The sequence below is a fragment of the Aythya ferina genome (assembly GCF_964211825.1).
Source record: "Aythya ferina genome assembly, chromosome: 1".
Lineage (NCBI taxonomy): Eukaryota > Metazoa > Chordata > Aves > Anseriformes > Anatidae > Aythya > Aythya ferina.
In genome coordinates, this window is record NC_140296.1 from 143,128,683 (window position 1) to 143,153,993 (window position 25,311).

The window sequence follows — 25,311 nt, forward strand, 5'->3', positions numbered from 1 at the left end:
CCGAGGGCTTTGCAGGGGGCTACGCAGGGGCAGGGAGGGAGGGAGGGGGTCAAAGTGCTGCTTTGCCTGTTTTTCTTTTTACTTTTTTTCCCCTCCCCGGATGGGGGAAGAGTGTCCTTTGCTGCCGGTGCCTTTTCCTGCTCTCCTGGCGTGAATGAATGGCCAAAGTTTCCCACCGTAGGCTGAGCTCGATGGGCTCAAGCTCAGAGTGCGAGGGTCAGCGGCAGGCACCATGCAGAGGAAGGCTCCCTCCGGGGCACGAGGGTCTTCGGCGCTCCCAGCTGTGGGATGGGGTTTGGTTGGGTCGCCCTTTGCCCCCAGGGCTCTGCAGGCAGGAGGGTATCCTGCCTGCAAGGAACAGGCCCAAACACCCCCAGCCTCCTAAATGGCAGCCGCAGAGCCGGGGAGATTGCTCCTAACAGCTGCCATCACTGACAGCAAAAGCTTCTTCCCTCCTATTTCAGTTTGCCCCTTTCCCATATCCAAGACTTTTGTGTCCTTTCCAGCTTTCACCATACAGTCTGTAACACCAGACCTTAGTAAACAGCAACAGGTGAGAGAAGTCCTTATAAAACATCTCTTTATGTATTTAATCCCTTCTCTCACCCCACTCCAGCCCCAACGCTGTTTCCCGGTGCGTGCTGCAGTGGGAGCTTCTGTAGAAGGATGTGCTTCCACAAGCATTTTGAGATGGGTCATTTAAAAATAATGAAACTGGGAATGGCTTTTTAAGGACTGGCACAGCCAAAGCTCACACGTGGCCTTGGTGCCCTCCTTCTAGCAGGAATCATTACAAACAGCCGAGTAAGGGTTCGGCACATGGGTGTCTGTGCGTGTCCTCTCCCCTCTCTGGCCTTCCATAGCTCGGGTTTTGGCCTCGTTGCATGGCTTGTTGTGAGCATAACAAAGGAAACTCCTCCTGAAGGTGGGATGGATTACAGAGTCCCTGGCACCGTTAGCAATGGCGAAACGGTGCCCACGCGGCCTGGCGTGGAAAAGGAGAAGGAAGAGGAGAAGGACCAGACCCTGGAGCGAGGGCAGTGGAACAACAAGCTGGAGTACGTCCTGTCGGTGGCTGGGGAGATCATCGGCCTGGGAAACGTCTGGCGCTTCCCCTACCTCTGCTACAAGAACGGCGGAGGTGAGTGCGGCCCTGGTGCCACCAGCATCTCCCCGGTGACATCCCTGCCCAGCCCCAGTGCACATTTTCTTTTAGCTTGAGGCACCCTTTTAGGAGAGAAAAATGAAAGCCCAAAGTTTTTCTCAAGCTCGGTTCGGTGGCAGGTGGGGAGGGAGCTGCTCTCCCCGTTTGGTGATTAATTGCTAATTGGGCTCTCCGGAAGGGCAGGGCTGGGGGAAGCGGCACTTGGCTGGGAGCTGGCGGGCACTGGGGACCAGGGCTGAAATCCCCCGGCGTTAGCTGGAGCTGGGGGCAGTCTCATGGGCCTCACTAAACTGCTTTCATGCCGGTGGCATAAAAGAGGATTAGCCGCTGTTTAGCTACTTTCACGCTGTGCTTTGCCTGGTGCGTGTTGCTTTTCACCAGGTGCTTGGGAATTTCATTCCCTTTTGAAAGGCAGCTTGGGATTGCTTGGACAGAAAAGAGGTTTCTCAGCCTTTTTTTCCCCTCAAAATGGGCCTGAAACAAAGCACCGTGAAGTGGCAGAGGCAATGAGGAGTTTGAAATCTCGGGCAAAGTTTTCATCCTGTGAGGCAGGGGAAGGATGCACGAGACTGGGGCACAGAGGGCAGCGGTTCTAGGGGCAGTGAGGTGAAGTGAGGCCAGGCAGCAGCAGGGGCTCTGCCCTGCCTCCAGAGCCCAGCCCCGTGCTGGCACCAGATCCCTCATAGTGCATTGAGATTGATTTTAAAGGCTGCCAGGTTTTTAAAACCTGGTTTGGTTCTGTGCTCCTTGGGGAAGGCTGGTCTAGCCACTTGCTTCTCTGGTGCTTAAATACAAGTGAGGGGCCTTTATTTAATTTCCAGTTTCAGGGCAGCTGTGGCCAGCCTGTCACCAGTGTTACCATGCAGCTCCCAGTGACTTTTGCTGAAGCGTTTGCAGGCAGTGGTGATAACTCTCCTCAGCTTGTGCTTTGCTTGGCTCAATGCGCCGGGCTCTCCGCAAAAGAGATCTGCAAAATCTGAGTTATGTAAATAGGGGCAGCCTGTCACCTTGTCTTTCTTGAGGGATATTTCCATATAGCAAAGAGTCTTACATATTTAGTACTCCGTGTGAGATACCAAGGTCCTGTATAGTGGTGGGAAAAACAAAACAAACAAACAAACAAAAAAACAACAAACAGTAAAAAAAAAAAAGTTATTTTCACTCTCGTTTGTGCTTGCTTTTGCCTCCCATGACAGGGTCAGGCCTTCCCTGGGCAGGCTGGCCCGGCCGATTGGGAAATACTGGGGAAGCCTGTCTGGTGGTGCGGCTGCTGGCGCCGCAGGGGAAGGGGAAGGGGCTGGGGCGACACTCGGCACACCTCCCACGGGCATTGGGGTCCCTGCCACAACGTCCCACCATGTCCCTCTGGGAAAAAGGCACCGCTTTCATGGTGCTGCCAGGAAGCTCTCTCTGTGCACTTTTTGGGTCACTTTTTTTGCAGAAGGGGAGGGCTGTGGCTCTGTTTCCTGACGGCGTGAGCATAGGGTGGGACTTCTGGCCCCAAAGAGCCTTCTCCACATTCATCCATACCAGCCAAGCTTCTTAATGAAAAAACTTGGATTTTGAGTTTACTTCTGCTCCAGAATTGTTATTTCTCCTGTACTCCCACCAGCCTGACCCAGGAGCCAGTTAATATCTCACTATCTTGGAAAAGGACTAAGTGAGGGAAAAGCAAGGCTTGAGCAATTTCCACTGGGTATTAATGAACCTGGGATCATCAAGCAGCTCGTGGGGATGTCCCTCAGGCCCTGCAGGGTGAAAGCTGTTACTGCATTGAACACTAACCCTGGAGTAACCAAACACCTGATACATTTTGTCCTGGTGTTGACATCCAGACCTTATTTCTCTCGTATGCTGCTTGAATCTGCCAGGTGCCTTCTTCATCCCCTACCTCATCTTCCTCTTCACCTGCGGGATCCCCGTCTTCTTCCTGGAGACAGCACTGGGTCAGTACACCAGCCAGGGAGGGGTGACAGCCTGGCGCAGGATTTGTCCCCTCTTTGAAGGTGAGTGGGGTGAGATTGGGGGGATCCTGGGGCCCCTTGGGGCTCTGTGCTCATCTTCTGCCCATCCTTGTGAATCCCAGCCCTTCCCAAAATTAAGCCAGAAAAGTTGATCCCAGCTTCCTTCTTCATGTCAGGCTCTGGCTGGGAGCTTTGCACCCAATAAAAATTCCTCCTAGCTCTAATGATGAAAATGCTCCTGGCAGTTATGCAGAACCTGAAATATACTGTTATCTTTCTAAGATGCTATGTCATTTCCTTGAGTTTGTGGAGGGCTTAAAACGTTAGTGGTGAAAGGTGTTAGCTGTCATTAACTGTCAGATCCACTTCTACCACTATTTCAGCACAATCATCCACTCTCAAGTCACTTTCCATGATTTCTCAGGACTAAAAAGTCCCAGTTGCCTGAATTCCCTGTACCAAAACCTTGTAGATTAAGGCCCCAGGAGCTGCCTCCCAGCCAGTGGTTTTGTGTATTCATCCCACCTCAGCTGCCCTCCAAGCCTATCTGCTGGTGCAGGTTGGGTTAAAGCACCTGTATAGATGGTGGGATTTTGGGGTGACTGACACCTCGGGTGGTTGATGTGCTGGTGTTCCTCCAGCAGCACTCACCATGCAGAGCAGAGATGAAGCTCTGAGTGAGCACAGTGGGGGACAGACCAGGGGGCCAGGTGCTGACCCCTTGGTGGAGCCTGGTCTTCAACAAGTGGTTCACCCCCTCTGGGGGCCTCCACTCTGCAGGAATTGGCTACGCCTCGCAGGTCATCGTAGTGCTTCTGAACTTCTACTACATCGTCGTGCTGGCCTGGGCCCTGTTCTATCTCTTCAGCTCCTTCACCATCGACCTCCCCTGGGGCAGCTGCAACCACGAGTGGAACACAGGTGGGTGTGGAGGCCCTGCTGCTCCCCTGGGTCCAGGCACTGCTGAGCCCATGAAACCCCAGCTCGGGTCGCACCGCTGCCTGTAGGGGTGGGGAGCCCACAGTGACCACAGTCCTGATGGTGCTTTTGGGGATGAGGCTGCAGCCACTGAGGGTGTCGTCCTCCTTCCTTCCATCCATCATCCTGTGCTGTGTGTTAGCTACAAACCCAGGGACGGCTTACCATGCCTGCTGGAAGGAAAAATTAAATGTCATCTTCTTAATTGTCCTAGGTTTCTTGCCCTGGAGGGGACTCCTTTGGTGCATCAGTGGGACTGTACAAAATTTGTCTCTGAGTCAATGTCACTGGGTGTTGACCCTGTGGATGGACAGGGAGCGGTTTCCTCCGGTTCTCCAGTCACTGCTACTCACGCTCCCTCTCTCCCCGGGCCTCTCCCGCAGGGAACTGCATGGAGCTCCAGAGGGCGAACTCGACCCTCAACGTGACCCGCGAAAACGCCACCTCGCCGGTCATCGAGTTCTGGGAGTAAGTAAAGCACGGCCTGTACTCCTCTTCCCTCCGAGACGTGGTTGTCTGGGGCTGTGCTGGCATGCCTCAGACTTGTCCTGCCCTTATGCCTTATTGCTATCCCCCTGGACTTTTTGGGCTCCTCATTCTCACAGGCCTTGGTGATGGCCAGCTGACTCTGTAAAAAACTTTACCTCGCTGTTGCTTTACTTCCTTTGGGCCTTGACATTTCTTCTTCTCCCTTATTCCTCCTTTGTTTGTGCTGCTTCTCTCTCTGCTTCCTCTCATGTTCCTCAATTCCACCCGTGAACTCCCTTGTACAGACATTTCCTCCAGCAGTGTAGGTGAATTGCTTTATCTTCCTCATTCCCAGACTGTGGATCAGGCTTACCCAGGGTGCAAACCTCATTAAAATTAGAGTCACTACCTCAGGATATGGTGACCATTGCCCTATGGCTTGGGAATGGTTTATGTGTCTGCTGGATTATCCACTGCTCTCGTTCTGTCTAAGCACTCTGTGTGTGCAGCCCTTGGCCTGCCTGTTGGCTACATCCACTGTAACCACGCTCAGGACACAAGAACACATCTGTGAGTGTGGTGCGATCTGTGGTGATCCACCATGAAGCAGCTCTCTGTTGGGTCTTCGTCTGTATGCTTTGTAAGCTTTAGAGTATTCACCTGTTTAAGAGGAGACCTTAAAACCCTGTGAAGTATTGCAGGAGCCCATGCTGGTGATGCAGTGGGTGATCTCTTTCCTTTGGATCTGTGCTCCTGTGTGGTACCAGCATGTTCCCAGGAGGCTGTGTCATGGTGGATGGTGACTTTTGTATGCAGGCTAATCTTCATCTCAAAAATAGAAAAAGAGGTGATGCTTTTACTTCACTGACTAATATGATAGCTATACTGAGGGGAGAAGCTCACCGAAATCAAACTTGAGTACTGGGTTCAGCTCACATCATGGTGATATTCGCTCCCTCCTTTTCATTGTCTTTTTCCTTTGTGCGTTGGTTAGCCCAAAGCACAGAGTAGCGTGATTTCTGGCACAAAGGCACAGGCTGCAGGCGTGCGATTTCTGATGATGCTCAGCATCTCCTGGGAGAATGGGCACTGCCCAGCTCTGCGTCCTGGCTGGCAGACCAAGAAGGCAGCCTCTGCTGCCACCACGAATTTCCCTCGTGAGCTGAGGCTGGCAGAGGGCTCTGCACACTGTGCCATCCCTGGGGCAGCACAGGGCAAAGCCCTGTTCTTGCATCTGCCCATGAGCAGTGATCGTTACAGACTGCAAGGCGCTGGGTACATACACTGCTCCTAATGAGCTTATGGTAATTCCTTCCATAGATGGGATTTTTCTTTTCTCCTACAGTGCACTTGTATTTTTTCTTTCAACCTGCTTGCATGCAGTTAGATGCTGGCCTGCCTCAGACTGCTCCTCCTGAGAATGGCAGCTGGAAAAGTTGGTCTTCTGTGAGCATCCCTGTGTTTCTGGGGAATCAGCACACGGGACTGGAAATTTCCACTGTCTGTCCCTTTTGATGCAGCGTCTGTTCCTGCCCTCCTTGGGCAGAGGTGGAGGAGGCAAGGGTTTCCCTGAGATGCACTGACCTGCCACTGGGGTGATGGCATGCTTCTGGCTGCGGTACAGTGTCCAGTTAGTTATGGTCTGTTAGCATCCTTCCCCAAAGGTTACATAGTCCACGTGCTTAGAAGCAGGGAAAGAGCGAGATAACAACAAAATACTCAGAGGAACAGCATGATTTCTTGCAATTCCCTTCTTATCCTCTTCTTACCATCTTACACTGTGGTTCTCCAGGAACGTAGCCTTTATTTTGGGATAGTTTCAGCCTTTTACAGTGGGGCAGGCTTGTGAGCATGCTCCATATGCAGCTGCTGGGGCTCCAGCACGTCCCTCTCTGCCTGTCTCAGGTTTGGGACTGTGCCGTGGTATCACTCTCAGATAAAGGGAGTAGAAATGTCTAACCCAACAGGCCAGCGCCGGAGTAAGTGCAGGATCAGGCTGGTGGTACTGCAGTAGCAGTCTACGTGTGGGGTGCTGTTTGACACCTCTGTGGCTTGCAGCTCAGAGCTGGGCCTTGTTTGTAAAACATCCTTCCTCCCCTGAGCTGTCAGGTGCTCTGGTGGTGGGGTGAGTGAGATATGGTGCTGGGAACACTGGTGGCCATCTCTGGTGACACTCTGGTGCTGTTTTCCTTCCCTCTGTGCAGGAGGAGAGTGCTGAAGATTTCCGATGGCATCCAGCATGTGGGCAGCCTGCGCTGGGAGCTGGCTCTGTGTCTGCTGCTGGCGTGGATCATCTGCTACTTCTGCATCTGGAAAGGGGTCAAGTCCACAGGCAAGGTGAGTGCTTGGCTCACGTTGAGCTCCTCCTTTGATCACAGCTGGGGTGTTTGACCCACCTGCTTCTTGTGTGTTTAGGCAAGTCCTGGAAATGCCTTTCTGAGGCAGCAGGACCCTGCAGTGCTCACTGTGCAGCACCAGGCTCTGTGCTAGGAAGGATGGGAGTGCTAGACAGAGGTGGGAGGCTTCTCAGAGCATTAACTTCCAAGATTACCTCCCACCTGATCCCTCTCCATCTGAGGCCCAGGAGAACTTGCTGTCTTTCTGCATAGTGGATGGCTGCACATTCCCTTCCCTTCTGCCACAGCATGAACAAGCAGTGTGGTTTTTGCCTCTGCTGGCAGGTGCAGATGGAAAATCTTCAAATTCATTAGATAGTTACGAAAGTAACACTGGTGATCTCAAAGCCCTCTCTGCCTCAGCATCACGGGGATATTCTTTTTGTCTTTTTGTTGGTCCCAACTCTTGCTATATTTGCTCATATTCCCCAGCAAGAGTCTCCTTTTTTTACTCACTCTGGTCACCACAGAGATATTTCTCCAAATTCTCCTAGGAAGGGTTGGTGTGATGATACAGCTCCATCCCAACCTGCCCCATCCCTGTCTTCTCCCTCTGTTGCAGCATGTGCCACTGTTATTTGCACTGACACCATTACTTAGTTTCTACTACTGCCTCCTGACCCATTCCCAGCCAGCAAGAGCAGATGGAAGTGAAAAGGTTTAGTCTGTTATCTACATGGTGTCTTCTCAGTGTGCTTCAAACAACATGGCATGTGTGATGGGATATAAATTGTTGCCGCATCCATTTCCATCAAGTTGATGGCATGGATGTTAGCAGTTTCTCCTACTTCCAGAATGGTCTGGAATTATGAAACATGAAGGGGAAATCAAGCAGCTTGCAGAGATGATGTTTTCTGGTTTCCATGGAGTAAAATTAGAAGAAAAGAGCAACTGCTTGCTGTGGTGGCCTAGTAAAAGAAAGCAGAGGCAGTATAATAACAGCAAATATGATACTAAGATACAGCAAACATAGTGTGGGAAGTGCTGAGAACAAATTCAATCTATTTTAGATACAAGTTCTATGTAAAATGCAGGCGCTTCTTAGCTAAAAGGACAAGCGATGATGAGATCTTACCACCTGGAAAGCAGAACCCTTCTTCTTATAGTGGAGAATCACTGCCCACTGGTCTATCAGCCCCTGAACTGACATTGCCCTGGACAGAACAGTCCTGCAGTGGTTTGCATCCTCAGATGCAGGGACTGCATTTCCCCGGGGAGCGCTCGCAGATGCAGGAGGTTGTCACAGATGGAATCACTTTGCCGAGGCATGTGGATCAGGTTCAAATAAAACCCTGGATGTTGCTGACCAGCATGTGACAGAATGATCACACTGATCCCGGCAAGGTTCCTGGTGATGTAGCTAGTGCTAACAATGCCCAAGAAATAAAAAGATTGGGTCTGAGCCAAGCAGTGAGTAATATCTCATTGGATCCAGATGTTCGTGTTGTTAGATAGAAGTTTGGCACTCTCCATCCAAGAAAACATTCTCCAAATTCAGGATGCTGGTCTCTGCAGATGTGAGTGACTGTTGAGTGACGAGCTTAACACGCGAGTTCTTGCAGGCACACGGGGCATTACCAAGATCTGAACCGTGCACCAGAGAACAACCAGGTTGTGCACAGAGCCCCTGAAACTGCTGTGATGTAGAGATCCATCTGAGAACGTGCAGCCTGCCATCCTGGAGGAATATGCACGAAGGTTCAAAGTCAATGGGTTGTCTTTAAGATTTTTGCTTTTAATCTTGCTTTCACAAGCTGAGAAAGATTAGACTTTCATCCTGCCATATCCCAAAGCAATAATTCGGTTGTGTGGCAAGTACAGGGATGACTGTTAAACTCTCAGGACCTGTAGATTTGATTAACTGTCACTGAGAAGCTCTAAATCAGAGTCTTCTTGAAACTTTGAGATTGAAATGAGTAATGGCATTTGCTGGTGTTGAAGGATGATGTCCCTGGGCTCCTTCAATGTCCAGGATGCAGATTCAGAGGGACAGGGATGGAGCTGCTCACACAGACGTCTCAGGCAATCATGAGCCCCAGGAAGGAGGTGTTTTTCACCTCTCTCTGTGGCATTCCCCAAGACTGCTGTGATATATGCAGCAAGACACATGAAGTGCATGGAGATATTGGGGCTGTAGGCTGAGGTGATAACCTAGTAAATTGTTTTTTCAAGGGTGGGATCTCTCAAATCCTTCTGTCCTTCTACATCACAAACCTGAGTCACCAAGTCTGTATTTCAGCTTAGACCCATTGCAGTGTCAGGTGCTTTGGATGCTTTACTCAGATGGAGTACATCAGGGTGGGTCCAGAAGAATCTCGTTTTGATTCACCACTTGGATCCATGAGGATTATCCAGGATAAACCTAATCGTGTTGTCCAGGCAAATCACCCTCCCATTGCTGGCAGTACCTCTGCTGCTGCAGAAACTGCTGTAGCAGCGACAGACTGCCACCACCACTAAGGGGTGGTGGGCTTTAGGAGGATTTGGGAACGGCTCGTTCTGGATGGATGGGCAGGCATGAGGAACAGATCATTTCACAGCATCACACATTGCAGCTCCTCTAGAGATGTGCTTTAGCTCTTTGGTGTGTAACTGCCAAAGCTGAGAAAAGAGCTGTTGGGTAGCATTACGGCGAAGGCAAAACCTTGCTCTGCACATCCACACAGGAAAAAACTGAAGGAGCAGCGTTTCTTTGCTGCCCCAGTGTGATACAACAAACTCAACTAGTGTTTGCACGGTAGTCAGTCAGTCTTGAAGGTGTGGTGGCCAAGCAGAGGCATTAATGACACTACCCAAATTGCTGGTGAGGCCACACCAGCCCTCAGCTTTGGTTTTAACTGTGTGGGAAACAGGCCGCAGTGCGGTGTTGTAGCACACTACAGCAATTAGCCTGAGTAGTCCTGAAAACACCTCATTTGTCCCCAAACAGGAGGTTACGTTTATGTTCTGTGTGTGTGACTCAGCCCTGTAATCAGGGTGGGGGCGTGCAGCTCCTTTGCTGATGCACACAGGGATTGCTGCTGCCTTCGGTGGAGCTGCTCCGGTGACAGGCTGCTGATAGCCTAGCTCATGCTCTGTGTCTCTCCTAGGACTAGAAAGGTCTTCTCTGGCTCCAGAAGCACCATGTCATGACCCAGGTTTCCTGGGCACATTCAGAAATGTATTTCTTCCCACTGCAGGCTAAAGCAAGGCGCTTGGTGCGCTCACACCTGTCCTCTCGTCCTCCTCCCAGGTGGTGTATTTCACGGCCACGTTCCCGTACCTCATGCTGGTGGTTCTGCTGATCCGGGGAGTCACCCTGCCCGGGGCATCCCAGGGAATCCTCTTTTACCTTTATCCAGACCTCAGTCGCCTCGGGGACCCCCAGGTAAGGACAGTGGGGAGCCAAACGGCTGAGCTGTGCTTGCATGGATGCCTGGGGCTGTCCTCTTCACCTCTTTTTCCTTTTCATAGAATCAATCATTAAGGTTGGAAAAGACCTCCAGGATCATCAGGGCCAACCACCAGTGTCACCCACTAACTCTGTCCCCAAGCACCATGTCCAACCTTTCCTTGAACACCCCCAGGGCCGGTGACTCCACCACCTCCCTGGGCAACCCGTTCCAATGCCTAACCAACGCCTTCTCGCTCTTTTTCTTCCAGTTTGTTCTGTCTGTTTCCTCTTTCACCCTGCTGGGCATAAGGCAGAGCTGAGATATGGGTAGATACTGTGGGTCCCCATGCTCCCTCACCCTCAGCCTTCACCTCTCCCTTTCCTGTATTTTCTAGCCTGAGCTGGGTCTGAACTACCCAGGGGCATGGGTAGAGGTGGCAGATTAACCCCTCTGTGAGAGCAGTTCCAGCTGAACCCCCCATTTCTTGAGGAGACCCCTGTGCTGCTGCAGCACTGTGGCACATGGGGAAGAGGAGGAGGAAGAGGAGGAGGATGGCTCTGTGCACCCTTGGGGCCTGGCTGCCCTCCTCGCCTCCCCGTCCCCATCAAGAAATTGCTGCCTGCAGAAACAGAGGGTCGGCACCCGACCGCTGCTGTTAATCTCTTTGGGACAAGTTCTTCCACGTTAAATCCTGGCTCCAGCTGAGCTGCTGTACCAGCCTTTGTGCGAAGGTGTTTCCAAAGGAGATTAAAGGGTGCCTGCCTGGAAAATAGGCCAGCAAAACCCCTCGTAACCCTGTTAACTCTTCCTGCTCTCACCCCGCTGCTGCCTTCAGTGTTAATTTTGCAAGCAGGGGCATCTCCAGCTGACCCTGCCCTGCCTGATGTGAGGTGCACAGGAGGGTCCCTGGGGTGGGGGTGTGCCAGGGCTGCTGGGCACCCCTGGTCTTGCTGGTGCCACTGGTGCGGTGCGGCTCCGGGTGATCCAGCTTGATGTAGGGCGTCCCATCTGGGGAGCTAAGCGCCAGTTTCCGCTTTGCAGCTGAAGGTGGTCTGCTTTGTGTCATTTGTGCAGTGCTCAGAGCTCCTGCTCAGCTTTCTGGCAGTCGCTCTCTGGCCAGCTGTGTGCCTGAGCAGTGGCTGAAAAGCTTAATTTTGCAGTGCTGGCTTCCCTCGCGCTGTCTCCCCTTGCCCGTGGGGAGGAGGTGGGTAGGACAGCCCTTCCTTTCTGGGAAAGTGCAGCACGGTTGGAAGTGGCTTTTCCAAAACACCCAGGAGCACGAGGACAGGCCAGTGGTAGCACTGTGTGTGTGGTTCCCTTTGTGCTGATGTTGTATGAGGGCTTTCTGCACCGAGATGCCATTTTCGAGTGGTGCTCCCCAGATTACGCAAAGCCCCGAGGTCTTTGTGGCTGCGTCCCCCAGGGGACAGCACTGAACCCCTCCGGGCACAGCGTGGTCTGCTGCTGCTCTGTCCCAGTTACAGCCTGACCTTTGGAAACACGGCTTCCTTCCAGCCTGAGTGGATGTGGTTGTGCTGTGACCCCTCAGCACACGAGCTCTGCTCCCCCCTCCCCGACACACCACAGATGCCATCATTTCCTGACCAATGCTTTGCTTCTGGGGAAGAAAAGGTGGATTCAGTAGCAGTGGTTGCCTTCATATACTGTGGTTTATTTGTCTTACCAAGCCAGGTAGCACAGCTTGTGGTTTCTCCTTTGTTCCCCCATCGGGGAGGCAAGGTAAGGGTGAGTGCCCCGCGTGTGCACCGTGCAAGGGCAGCACGAGCCTGGGCCAAGTCGATGATAATTGATTTGTGCCCACAAGGCAGCAGGCTGTGGTTGTTTACCCGCAGTCCTGGAAAAAGGCAAGGTTCTGCAGTTCCTGGGGAGGGGTGTTGGAGGTGGGAAATAAAAATAAAAATAAAAATAAGCAAAATAAGCTCTTCGATCTGAGCCTTGTGATAAGGAGTCTTAAGGGGAGGTTTAAGCGAAGGGCGAACGATGCACAAGGGGACAAAAGGGTAACTGCTTAAAAGTATATGAAAACATATGTCAAAAGAGGGGATGAATTATTTAGCAGGTTCTACTAGGGGAGAAGGAGCTGAGATGTGATGAAGTGTCAGTGTGTGGAAATCATTGTTTATCACCTGCCCAACGACCTTGGACAGAAGTGTGAAATCCTGCGCAGGAGAGCTGATTGATAATGGTCTCTGCTGGCCATAAAGTCTGAAACTCCCTAAATCTTCCCGCACCTTCATCTTCTCACTTTATAAAACGTTTGTAATTAAAACATCAGATGCAAAATATTTGATGTATAGGAAGAGCGGATTATACGGAGAACCTGCTAACCAGAAGTTTTGCATATTGGAATCCAATTCTGCTGAAATACAAGCAGATAACAGCAAAACCACCGGAGAGAAAATTGATTTTAAACTGTATGTCGCAAAATTAACCCCCCCCCCCCAAAAAAAATTAAAAAAAAAAAAAGCAACCTCATATATATATATATATTTAAGTTGCATAACATCTAGTATTTTTGTGTTAGTATGCTAGCCAATTACTAAGCCCAAATCTTTTTCCCCCTCCCTGACTGCATTTTTGGAGCTCCAGAAACTTCCTACGTTTTTCGTAGTTCAGGCTGTGGTTTAACAGAAAGGGGGGTCTTGGGATTTTTCACCATTTCCACATTTGCTCGCTCTGCCCTTCACAAGGAGCCTTGTGGCAATTTTATCAATTGTTTATTTCAGTGAGATAACACCGGGGACTTCCTGATGTGATTATGGAGGGAGATGCACAGTGTGATCCACTAGCAGGAGGCTGAAATGAGAGGAATTCAGACTAAAAATAAGCGTTAAGTGTGAGAAACTTGTCATTGGAGCAGCTTTTTCTCCAGCGCTCGCAGGCTGGCCATCGCTCGATGCTTTTGTACCATGACCAGACACCAGTGTTATGGACAGGCTTGGGGGGAGAGCTGATGGGCTTGGTGCAGAAAGTGCTGGCAGTGTGCTTGGGCTTGCTTGAAAGAGAAGAAATATAATGGTCTCGTTTTGCTCTGGTATCAGTCACAAGTGTTTTTGGCTAAATCTCATTGTGTTTGGTGAGTGAGAATGAAGGGGTAAAATTCCCCAGCCCCTGAGCATCTCCCTCTCTGCACAAACAGCGAGTGCTTCTCACAACATGCCCAGGACCTCCCACTCTTGTTTTCCCCCTGCAATTTCCAGAAAACATGCTGTCTTGCTGCGTGTGCTTGTGCTTTACCCCGAGAGCTTCAGAAAGCCTGTGTGTAATGTAATGACGGAGCAATCTTTACAGAGCCACTTCCCCTGTGGCCCCTGGGGCCAGGAGGCAGCGGCAGGGCCAAGGACTGCTTGATCGTGGGCCCCCCAGCCATGGGAAGGGGTCAGAGTCCCCAAACCCCTTCCAATTCAGCCCCCTCCTGCTGCTGCTCCTCTGCCAGCGAGAGCCGCTGCTTCCCAGCAAGAGGGGAAGGCGACTGCGGGCCTGCTAAATATTATTTGTTCCCCTTATTTGTTTCCTTTCCCAGCAAGCCTTTAACTCAGCTCTGCACGCCCATGCCATGCTGCTGCTGGCCCCCCACGTCCCCTTTCTGAAGGCAGCGTGTTTGTCTTTGGGCAGAGCCACAAAGCCTGGGGGCCAGGAGCATCCCTCGCCCCGCTGCACCCCCCAGGGTGGGCAGCTGTGCTTTTTGGGATGAACCACAACCTGTTGTGTTTTCTTGCAGTGTTTAAAGGAAGCCCGGCAGTGGGGGAGCTCCCCTGGGTGCAAAAAGTCGGTCGGCAGGGTGGGTGCAGGAGGTCGGGGCAGGCTGGTGGTGTGTCGTGGGGACCCTGAGTGCTCACGTGCCAACAGAGGAAGGCAATAATCTGGGAAGAGGTGCTCAATGTGCTGCAGGTGGAGGCTTACCTGGCTTTGGCCCTGGGCGTGCTCTGTGCTGAGTCCCCGATGGGGGCAGCTTGGCACTGGGCTTCAGCAGGATTTTGCTCTGCAATGGTCTGTGTTATTATCTGTAAGTGCTCTGAGGTCTTCCTGAGGAAGGATCTGTCTCAGAACAGGGGGGCTATTAAATTCTAGCACATATAATAAAGTGAATATTGCTGAGAAAATTAAGGGAGGAAGGAAAATGTCCTCTGATAGGCCATAACTACCTTGGATAACTGCAGCTCAGGTGTGAAGGCTTTGCTTAAAAACAGAGAGTAGGAGGTTATTACAGACTGGAGTAAACAACATGTTCAAGGAAATTGAATTATGAATTAAATAAACTGGATGGCTTAGAAAACTGCAGACAGCAACCACATCAAAATACCCAGGCTGCCAATGTGCTGGCGAAATCTGAACCACGGGGCGAGCTTCTCCAGTTGCTTCGGGAGCGGCGGTCAGAGAACAGCAGCAAGATTTTCTGCAGGGGAAGGAGAGAGCCTCCTGCGACCCCATCAAACCCCTTCAGTCAGAGAGGGAATATTAAAATAATGAGAGGATGCTGATCAGCAGTGTGGGATGGAGGGGGGGGGGTCCTGGAAGGACTGAAATGAGCATTTCTCTGAGACACAGCAGGGAGGGGACTGAGCACAGCTTGGGGAGGGAAGATTTGGGCTGTTGTTTCCAGGGGTGGCTGCTGTGTATGGCCCCCGTGAGCCTGCAGGGCTGGGAGGAGAGCAGTGCTTCTCATGAGGAGCTTGAGGAGGAGGCTGGATGAGAGGTGGGCTGGGGGCTCTTCCAACCCCAGGTCCTGCGTTGTGCTGCTCAGCTCCGTCACAGGTGGGTCAGGAGCACCCATGGCATCAGTCCTGGTGGAGCCTCTCAGCCCTCAAGGAATTTAGGAACTGCCAAGGGGCTGGGAAGGAGGGAAAGGTGGCTGGTCTTTGGCCCAGGAGCCTCAGTGGCCTCTTAAAATAGGAAATAAAACTGCATACAGCCTAGGCTGGTGTTCACGGTTATGCTGGTTATGGACCATAAGCTCCACAAGCCACATTTAGCTTTATTTACACTGGTTCATGTGCTGCCTTGCCTCAGGTGGGAACAAGTGCTGAGGCAGGCCCCGCACTCCCCACAGATATCCCCTCGGATATGCACCCCGGGGGTGTTGTGTTGGAAGGAGCAGGCAGCAGAGCAGGAGCCTGCAGACCCCAGGCTGGTCTCTGCCGCACGTCAGGGGCATTGCTGGCTGTAGAAAGCAGCCTCTCCATGAGCCACAGAGCTAATGAAGCTCGCTGTCTTGGTATTTGACTTCTCCCATGTCTGGTAAAGCACCATTTCTTTTCCTGCCCTTGGGATGTCTCTCGTGTCTCTTGCTTGTGTGATTTGTCTGATATTTAACACTGGTTGACTGTTCCTCCCTGCAGATTCCCTCTCAGAGGGGATGCTGAGTCTTTCCCGTTCCCTGGTTGCTGTGAAATTCATAGGTAGTTGGTTTCTTTGAGGCTTCTGCCCACTGTTAAATCTGTTCGAAACTGGGCAACTGGGTCTGATGTTGTGGCAAGGGCAGGGGGGCACCATTTGACAGCAAAAGTCTTGTAAACTCAACAAATGAAACTAAAAGGGCTTCAAAAAAAAAAAAAAACACAAGAGAGGGGGATTCAAGTTAGAATTTGATGAAAACAAAACAAAACACAGAGCCCTAGGAAGGAACAGCAAAATAAAATTAAAAAAAAAATAAACCTAATAAAACTTTCTGCCCTATCCCATGAAAAGATGCTTACATTATTGATGCAAAGGTGTCAGCTGGGCCAGCCCACATCAGTGCGTTTCTGTGCCCCAAAAAGCAGCAGAAAAGCAAAGGCCATGCCCTGGCTGCCCACAAGCACAATGATTCTTTAGGAATTATTTATAAAAAGCAAAACAAAATGCCCCATTTATTCCCAATGCTTTTGAAATGCAGTAACGAGCTAACATTTTGGTCTCTAAACCTGCCTCCCTATTCCACCCCTCTAAAACAAGTAAAATTCACTGAGATCAATGACTTTTTCCAAATCCTCGTGCCCGGAACTAACTGTTCCCGTCCAACCTCATTGTCTGCCTCTTCCCATTCTACAAACCAAAGGCGTGATCTGACTCCCTGTGACTGACAAGAAGAAGGTAGGGCTGAACGTTTCCCAAGCTGCTTGCAGGACGGCCGGGGAAAGCGGCTTCCCCAGCCTGCCCTAGCTGCTGGCACTGCTGGCTCATGCACCCCATTGCCCCTCGGGACACGAGGCCGTGGATGGCAAGGTACAGGTGTTACTTGGAGCCACCGAAACCATTGCAGTGCTTTCTGTTGGCTTCTGCTCTCCTCAGGAGACGTCTTAGGGCCCTGAGCAAGGCAAGTGTTTGAGGACTCACCAGCACTGCTGCTCCACCTGGAGACTCTTCGCATTAAGCTTGTCCCCGTAACAACTTCCTTCTGCTCTCCTTTCCTGACTGCCTTCCCTCCTGTCTCTAGAAGGTGGCTGCACTTCAGCACTGATTGAATGATTGCCTTATCTCTATTTTATAAACCCTCCAGGAAGAAAGATGTTAGACAGTGGAGGGGTTAATTAATAATCTTTGTCACTGCTTCGTTCCTCGCTGTTGGCTCCTGCTTTTGTTGCTCTCTGCAGAAGACGGTGGCTGTGGCTGCAGCAGTGACTGCACACAGCAGGGCTTTCGAATCAAATTTGGCACTGACAAATGTCAGCCTCCGAGCACCGGGACATGCTCTTGACAGAGAGATCGAAGTGGAGTTCAGAGGGGCTTCATGGCACTAACATCACTCTTGTATTTGCTTTTAGGAGCTGTCTTGGGCAAACAACTCTGTCTGTTTCTTATACTCCCCTCCTGTCTGGTTAATTTGCTTTTACATTTTGGATCCTTTAAAGTTAGGTCTTGGAGCAAAGGGCCACCATCAGCATGTACCTGTGCCACCCAGTGGGAGACCAGGCCTGCCCAAATCGTGTCCCCTTTCTCTGCTGGCAGTGAGGGCTCCTTCAGCTCAGATTTGTCTGAGGAAGACAGAGATGACGATGAAGAGCTGTATGTGCCGTGGGTTTGCAGGGCTCTGGCTGCATCCCTTCCCCTTGGCACTCTTATCACCCCCAGGGCGCTTCACAGAGCACGGGAACTCTTGGCACTGTGTAGCCTGTTCCTAGCAAAGGCTTGTCCAAGCTCTGGGTATTGCTGACCACCCCAGCACTGATCTTCCTGCTGCTCATGGTGGCCCTGGGGGCTCTGCCTCCTCCCATCGGTGCAGTGTCTGCGCTCTGTGCTGGCCTTGTCTTCTCACCTGTGTTTGCATCTCCCTTGCAGGTCTGGATGGATGCAGGCACTCAAATCTTCTTTTCGTATGCAATTTGTCTGGGATGCCTGACAGCTCTGGGCAGCTATAACAAATACCATAACAACTGCTACAGGTAACTGGAGCACGGCTCTGCTGCCTTGAGCCTTCCCCTCCCTCAACATCAGCACAAACAGGCCGGTGAGGTGAGCTGCTGGAGGCTCCTGGCCTTTAGAAGTGTCTTGCTTTCCATTTCTACTCAAGGCATAAGGACACTTTTTCCACGTGTTTTTTCCTCAAATCCAGTTCTCTGTGCTTTGTACCCAAGGGGAATGCCAGGAACTTTCTGTCTGTGTCACAGATGACAAATTCCCTCTTCCACACTGCATAAAACCCATCAGAGCCAGATCCTCTTAACTGGCTTTGTGACCCCACACCATGATGTCCCCTATTTACATAGGTGCTGAAGCAGAGCTGTCAGATCAAGTGGCTCTAGACTGGAGTCCTTCCACCTTGCAATTTATCCTCCCAAGGTTCATTTGGACCTAGTGTCTTGCACAGCTATCAGTGCTCTGGGTGCCTACATGCTATCTGTGGTCTGTATATAAACCTGCAGGTGTGACTCCTGTTTCTTGTGTGCTCTGCCCATGCTGAGCAGCCCTCGAACAGGGATCAGTCAAAAAAATAGTGTGAGAGGAAGAGCTCAGAAAACCGACCTGCCTCCCTTCTCACCCTTTCTCTGCTGGCCATATTGCTCTTAGTACTGGGTTCTCCCTACACCTTTTAAATTCAGATTTGTTGTCCTTGCTGTGGAAGGTCCTGGCAAACCACCATGTGGTCCTAGCTTGGCATCTTTCTCTTCGTCTTAGAAGTTAACACCTGCTGTAGGGAGGTGTTAGCCCACCCTCTCCAGCAGCGGGGCTGGGACCTTTCTTCCTTTTCGTGTCCCTTCTGTCAGGTGCAGTTCTCAGAGAGAAAGCTGTGGGAAGAGAAAAGAGAACAGATTGACTCTGGCCTGCTGCATGGCCTTGGGCATTATCTGTGTGCATTTCCAGTCTGGTTATGTGACACGGAGGGGCTGCTGAGCAGCAAAGTTGTAAAGAGGCTCACACAGAGGCCATCTCCAAGTTGGCACCAAAGAGCAGGGTCTGTTTCTCGTTCTCTGGGATGATAAGGGACATCACCAGATCTCTCCAGCTTCCTTTAGGGTGAAAATCTGGGGTCTCCTTTTTGCTCTGGCCATTTCCCATGTCTCACTCCCCAGCATGATGCCCCTTCCCACCTGCCAGGTGACTGGAGAGCACCTTCCAGCCCATGCTTTTCCAAGGAGGCAAAGACCTCATACATACATCTGGGAGAAAGAGGGAAGGAACACTAGGAAGGAAGAAAAAATATGTGAAATAAATGCAAGTTAGTGTAAAATGGTGTTAAGTGATGGGCAGTCCTTGACCATGCAAAGTGCTGTGGTTTGGGAGGAATAATCTGAGCTACACGTGTGGTGTGGGGGTTCTGTGTGAACTCTGCTTTATCTCCAGAAATGTTTGCAGACCGTGACTAGCTCTAGTTCCTGTGCAGGGAGGAGCGTGAAGCCCCCCAGATGCTAAAGATCTACAGAGTGGCAAAGAAAATCACACTGGATTCGCAGAGTAGCATTTAACAGAGTCAGAGTAGGCCATGAAATGCCGGAAGGGTGTGTTCAGTTTAGTGCAGACTATTTTGGAAAGACGCTGCAAATGTTAGTGTTGTCCCCAGGGCTGCCGCCACAGGAGGCCCGGGGAGACTGGAGCATAAAAAAGAATTGGATAGATAAGCAATGTTTAGTTTAACAAGTAGATGGATGGGAATGAGATGAAACAGAGACAAAAGGGAATAGATCAGAGGAAATAAATTGGATGGCTCTGTTCATCTTTTCCTCATAATGCGAGGACCAGGAGATATCTAGTAGCGCTGAGAGCCCAGAACATTGTAACTGGTCTGAGAAATCTATTAAGGAAAAATAAATGCCCCCCTCTCAGACAGAAATAATCTCTGGCACTCTCCCCCACAGGAGGGATCAGAAGAGAGAGAGGGAAAAAAAATTAGGCGTTTAGATGTGCAGCAAGTCTATCTCGTGGGTCAGTGCCCAGGGTGGGGTGTGGGTCACCCCTGGCCCCCCAGCTGATGCTGTGCCCCCTCCTCCAGGGACTGCGTGGCCCTCTGCTTCCTCAACAGCGGCACCAGCTTCGTGGCCGGCTTTGCCATCTTCTCCATCCTGGGCTTCATGGCGGGGGAGCAGGGGGTGCCCATCGCCGAGGTGGCCGAGTCAGGTGAGTGGGGCTATGGTGGGGTGGTGGGGTCGTGGGGGGGCTGCTGGTTGTCCCTGGGGCCAGGTACTCGCCCCAGGCTGAGTGGTGTTGCACTGCACGTCCCCATCTTGGTGGCCTCCCAGCCCTCGCAGCAGTGATGTGGCTGTGGCTTGCTGTGCCTCCGTTCCCTTCCTGCCCTCAGGACCTCCTCTGCACCGTGAGGAGCTTGGGTTTTCTGCATGGCTCGTGGCCGTGTGGTCCTGCACCAGCCGTGCCGTGTCGCTGCCTGCTCTGAAGCCCTTCTCCCCGCAGGGCCTGGCCTGGCATTCATCGCCTACCCTCGGGCTGTGGTCATGCTGCCCTTCTCCCCGCTCTGGGCCTGCTTCTTCTTCCTGATGGTGGTTTTGCTGGGACTGGACAGCCAGGTAAAGGCGCAGGTCCCCTGTCCCTTCAGGACGGGATTGAACTTGGCCAGTGGGAGTGCAGGGGGTGCTGGGGAGGAGGTGCGGGATGGGCTGACAGAGGTGGGGTCTCTGCTCTCTGCAGTTCGTCTGCGTGGAGAGCCTCGTCACAGCCCTCGTGGACATGTACCCCACCATCTTCCGCAAGAAGAACCGCCGGGAGACCCTCATCCTGCTGGTCTCCGTCCTCTCCTACCTGGTCGGGCTGGTGATGCTCACCGAGGTATTTTGGGCTCAGACCACCCTCATGGTGCTCACTGGGGGCCTGGCGGGTGGTGGGGTCCATGCTGGGGCCAGATACTCACCGGTGAGCCCCATCCTGCTGCCTGGTGTCTGGGGGAGGCTGCCCTGCCCTGCCCTTCCCCACATTTTTGCTTCCAGCCCTCAGCCCTTGTGCCAGTTACAGCCCTGACAGCTCTCCTGCCAGGACTGATAATTGGAGCTCTGGCCAGCCAATATTTTGGTTATAGATTTATCTCTATATAAGCCAAACCTTTACCGCTTTGGCCTGTTGCATGGTTCGGGGAGAGCCTTTGTCCTTCTCTTCCCTCCTGTATAGACCTAGGTGGAAAATGGATGGAAAATCTAGTGTGACTGAGCATGTCTTGTATCTATTACACTGTTTTCATGTATATTCCCCTTGTGATTATTTGCCTCAGAGTTAAAACTGTTCTGCTCTAAGACCTTTGACTCCTCCTGGCAGTCTGTGTATCATGGGGTTGGTGCTGCCACGATGCCCTTTACAATTTGCATCTCCCGTGTTCAGAGGACAGCTTTTTCAAAATTTTGCCCGAATAATGTTTCACCTGCAGCCTTGTGCCTGGACAAACCTTCAGGCCCAGTTTATAGACTGGTTTGTGGCACTGGGTAGTGGAAACACCTGTCTTATCCTAAAATACCCCCACAGTCTCTGACGGCCACTTCCCCTCTCCTGTCCTGCCCTGGGCTGAAGGGCTGCAGAGGCTCCTGGCAGCAGGGAGCCTCATAGGGCTGCCACGTCTCCATCAGGCCTTGGGTACAAGGGATGTGGCTTTGCTGTCAGCTCAAGCCATGCCCCAGTTAGAGGGAGGTGCCCGCAGCTCTGGGGAAGATGCTGAGTTCGTTTCCTGCTCTGGCTGGAGCTCCTGGCCTGTGCCTGACTCCTTTCCCCTCTCTCCCTCCCCACCTCGCCTCGCTGCCCGCTTGGCCCTTCCCAGGGTGGGATGTATGTCTTCCAGCTCTTTGATTACTATGCTGCCAGTGGCATGTGCCTGCTCTTTGTGGCCATCTTCGAGACTCTCTGCATCGCCTGGGTCTATGGTGAGTATGGACCGGGAGGGCCCCCAGATCTGCTCTCTCAGTCTGCTTTCCCCATCCTCAACGTGACAGTCCGTAACTCCTCTTGGCAAGTGCTTCGCAGTGCAAGGCAGCCCTCTAAACACGTGCTTTGGTGAACATGGACTCAGCTGTGGGGGCTTCCTCACAGCAAAGCCCTGGGGGATCTGCATGGCAGATATCCCCAGTGTGTTCCTACATGCCCCTGCTTTTGAGGCCCTCCTTCCCTGGGGATGTGGAGCTGGTTGTGAAGTGATTTCCCACCCTGTGCGTACAGGCATCTGATATTCCCCCAGCATTTTTGAGACACCTCTCTCAGTCCTGATATTCACAAGAGATGGCCACACTCCTCCTCGGGGAGCTCCCCAGCAGGGTTTTTGACTATGCTGAGGTTACTGCCTCATTTTCTGGGGAGCTCCCAAATGGTGGTGAAGCAGGGACCCCACTCGCCATCCTCCCTGGGACACACAGACCCTGCTGCCCTTGTTCCTGGTGGCAGTGAGGCATCCATCCTTCCCTTCTTCTACAGGTGCTGAGCGTTTCTACGATAACATTGAAGACATGATCGGTTACCGGCCGTGGCCCATCATCAAATACTGCTGGCTTTTCATCACTCCAGCAGTTTGCATGGTGAGAGCCCACGGGAAGAGGTGTGGGGAGGGAGATGGGCAGAGCCTGGTGCCTCTGAGATATACGTACATATATATGGAGGGGTGTGCATGTGTGTTCTGTAGCCTGTTGTTCTGCACATGTTTGTGACATTTGGGGTCGGGTATGGGGCTAAGCAATGGGCAGAAGGGCCCAGTTTGAACAGTGACAGATGTGTCTACTGCTGGGACGAGCTCCTTGGGGCTGTGCATGGGGACTGCCCTAGCAAAGCTGTTTTGACTGGTGTCTCCTCTGTTGCTGTCCCAAGGAGCTCTTTGTTACTATAAAACTGTGCAGGTGTGGAGCCACCAGGAAGACATATTTTCACTAACAGTTGCTTTTCTGGCACTTCTCCTCTTGGTTTCTTCCACCCTGCCAGGCGACCTTCTTGTTTTCTCTGATCAAATACACCCCACTGACCTACAACAAGAAGTACGTGTACCCGTGGTGGGGGGACACCCTGGGCTGGCTGCTGGCCCTCTCCTCCATGGTGTGCATCCCTCTCTGGATTGTCTACAAGCTCTCCACCATCAAAGGTTCCCTCAGAGAGGTGAGGCTGATGCGCTGGGATCAGGGCTGTGCTGCCATGGTGAAGTCCAGCCTTGCAAGGTTTTTTCTTTGTGTGTGTTGTGGGTTAATTAGTAAGGAGCCTGGAATAAATCAATTGAATGAGTTCATTGCTACAGTGAAACTGTTGGTTTTATTGAGTTCTGCCTGGCTGCAGGGCTGCTCCAAGCTGGCTGTTGCCTCTTGGTGTCCTTACTTTATTGCTTTTGTCTCTCTGCAAGCACCATTAGGAATAAACTCATTAGGTGGTGAGGACAAAGATGGTCTCCAGTGCCTCAACTCAATTTGGAGGCTGCTGTTGACTACAGCCAGGAGTCTTGCTCCAAGAAAACCCAAAACCCTGCCTGTTCTCTGCCTCCTGCATGTGCTCGGGAATGGGTTGTGATAGCTGGCTGAATGAATGATAACCATGACTGGAAGGGGAGGGCCCAGGTTAGCTTTTGCCCTTGTGGCCGTACTCAATGCTTTCCTTTGCCTTCCAGAGGCTCCGCCAGCTCACCTGCCCACTTGAGGACTTGTCTTCCAGGCCGAGCACAGGACTGCCCCTTCCCTCCACCAGATCAAGCCTCCTGATGCTGACAGAGCTGGAATCTCACTGCTAGGACCTGTGTGGCTCTCCCTCCCTCCCCCCAGGACGGTTTCTGTGCAGCCTTTACTACCTGTTGGAAAACACAAGGATTCTTCACCCACCGAGGAGAGAGGGATTTCTGGGTTCTGCTCCCTTCCCTGGAAGATTTGAAGGGCTGAGGGAGAGGCTGCCATGGAGATGGTTTGTGTGGAGTTCGCAATGCACCTTAATCCTCTCCCTAGAGAGGGCTCTGAAGGGGCAGATCAAGCACCAGTGGTATTCCTGAGCATCCCCAGCCTTCTGGTGGGCAGAAAGGAAGGACTGATCATGGAGTGGAGAGTGCCAGAGAGTCTCAAAGCTGTGGCTCTGGTCTGGACTTTGGGAGCTTCTCCGTTAATTCCATTAAATCCTTGTATTTCCCCTCTAGATACACTCTGTCTCAGTTTTGTCTGACCTGCATCCACTGCTAGGGCACGCCTGGTGGGCTGTTAGTGCAGCTGTGCCGGGCGTCCTGGTCTGCATCTCTGTTGCACTGGCACGTTTGTACAGCAGCATGGCCAGAGAAGAGGAAGCTTGGTTAGGGTAGGAGGGGAAACGGGGAACATTGATTAGGAGGCCTCTGTAAGCAGCATGCTTGGGGTTCTTAGGTGGAGAGCGTGATGCCACCTTCTGCTGGAGCCACTGCCAGCTCCCAGCCAAAGGAGTCACCTGGCTGGGGAGTCACTGGGGCCTGAGAGAGGTGTGTGGGCTGGCGTTTCTTCACACAAGTGAAGGACCACAGCAAACTGCCCCTGGCATCTGCAGGTCTAGGCAGTTTCTGTGCTGACTGGCTTCAAGGTGCTCTGCAGCCAGTTATTTTGTTTTTCCTGCGTATGGAAAAAGGGCTGCATGGCTGAGACAGGACCTGTATGTTATGTCAACACTGCCGCTAACAGGGCCCCTCATTTCCACAAAAAAAAAAAAAAAAAAAAAAAAAACAACAACAAACAAACCCACCACGCATCAGAGAGCTGCTGTTTTAGATGGTGTAGCCTCAGCATCTGAGGAGGGCAGCCAGAGGACACGTAGCCCTGGGAAGCTGGACGGCTCTTGGGTAACCCTGAGGAAGCCGGAGCCTAGGAAGAGCTGAGTGAGTGAGCAGAGCTCTTCTTTCCAAAGGATCCATGGACACTGGTGGGCACCACCGGTATGGCCCGGTCTTCTGGAGCACCCATCACGGGGAAAGGAATTAAAACAATCCACGCAATTAGCCACCAGGTGGCCCCAGGACTTCACCTACTGCTGGCAGCGGAGCAGTGAGGTGCCAGGCTCGGTCCCTCCTCGGGCAGGCTGGTGGCACTAGGAGAGGTGGCCGGGTCTCCACATCACCCGCTCCTTGCTGCAAGGAGATGAGGAAGAGGAGATGCTCCAGCTCCCTGCCTGATAGGGCTGGGGCCATGGGGCTCCTGGGCAAGCACGAGGTGTAGGTGGTATATGGGTTTCTGCAGGAAAGGGTGCAGGAAGGGTTGGAGGAGACCCTTTCCTTTGGCACAGTGTCAGCTCTTGCCTTCCACACATATCCAGCATATAGATAGTTGTCTGTGGGAGGTAGTGCTGATTCCTGTGCTCCGGGGGACTTCTTCCCTGCCCTTCTGCAAAGATGATGATTGACCACAGCCAGCAATTGGCAAAAACCCCAAATCTGTCTCAGAAACCAGTCTCCAAAGCAGATCAGGAGATCCTCTGAGCTGGGTGGCTCTTGGGCTCCTCCTGCATGGCTGGTGGCAGGCAGTTCACCAGTGTTAGGACCAAGGAGGGGATTTTCCCTCAATCATGATGATGGGGGCCCTTCAATCCCTGCTGCCTGTCGACATTTTCCAAGCTGATGCTCTGCAGTC

General features: G+C 52.1%; 1 protein-coding gene across 4 annotated transcripts in view; it reads left to right on the forward strand.

Moving 5' to 3' along the window:
* SLC6A13 (solute carrier family 6 member 13) overlaps positions 1 to 23,862 on the forward strand; it is a 33,656-nt gene extending 9,794 nt beyond the window's left edge. For 2 of the 4 annotated variants that reach the window (XM_084528504.1, XM_084528503.1), the window contains 14 exons: positions 926 to 1,141; positions 3,037 to 3,171; positions 3,910 to 4,050; positions 4,491 to 4,575; positions 6,780 to 6,912; positions 10,204 to 10,338; positions 17,624 to 17,727; positions 19,773 to 19,897; positions 20,189 to 20,301; positions 20,423 to 20,560; positions 21,534 to 21,636; positions 22,181 to 22,281; positions 22,679 to 22,849; positions 23,349 to 23,862. In XM_084528504.1, the coding sequence (XP_084384630.1) occupies positions 931 to 1,141; positions 3,037 to 3,171; positions 3,910 to 4,050; positions 4,491 to 4,575; positions 6,780 to 6,912; positions 10,204 to 10,338; positions 17,624 to 17,727; positions 19,773 to 19,897; positions 20,189 to 20,301; positions 20,423 to 20,560; positions 21,534 to 21,636; positions 22,181 to 22,281; positions 22,679 to 22,849; positions 23,349 to 23,468 (1,815 nt within the window). In that variant the 5' untranslated portion in view covers positions 926 to 930 and the 3' untranslated portion in view covers positions 23,469 to 23,862. Of the gene's footprint in view, positions 1 to 568; positions 1,142 to 3,036; positions 3,172 to 3,909; positions 4,051 to 4,490; positions 4,576 to 6,779; positions 6,913 to 10,203; positions 10,339 to 17,623; positions 17,728 to 19,772; positions 19,898 to 20,188; positions 20,302 to 20,422; positions 20,561 to 21,533; positions 21,637 to 22,180; positions 22,282 to 22,678; positions 22,850 to 23,348 lie in introns of those variants that run through there. The other 2 variants (XM_084528501.1, XM_084528502.1) reach the window with 2 other exon arrangements.
* The last annotated feature ends 1,449 nt before the right edge of the window (positions 23,863 to 25,311 follow it).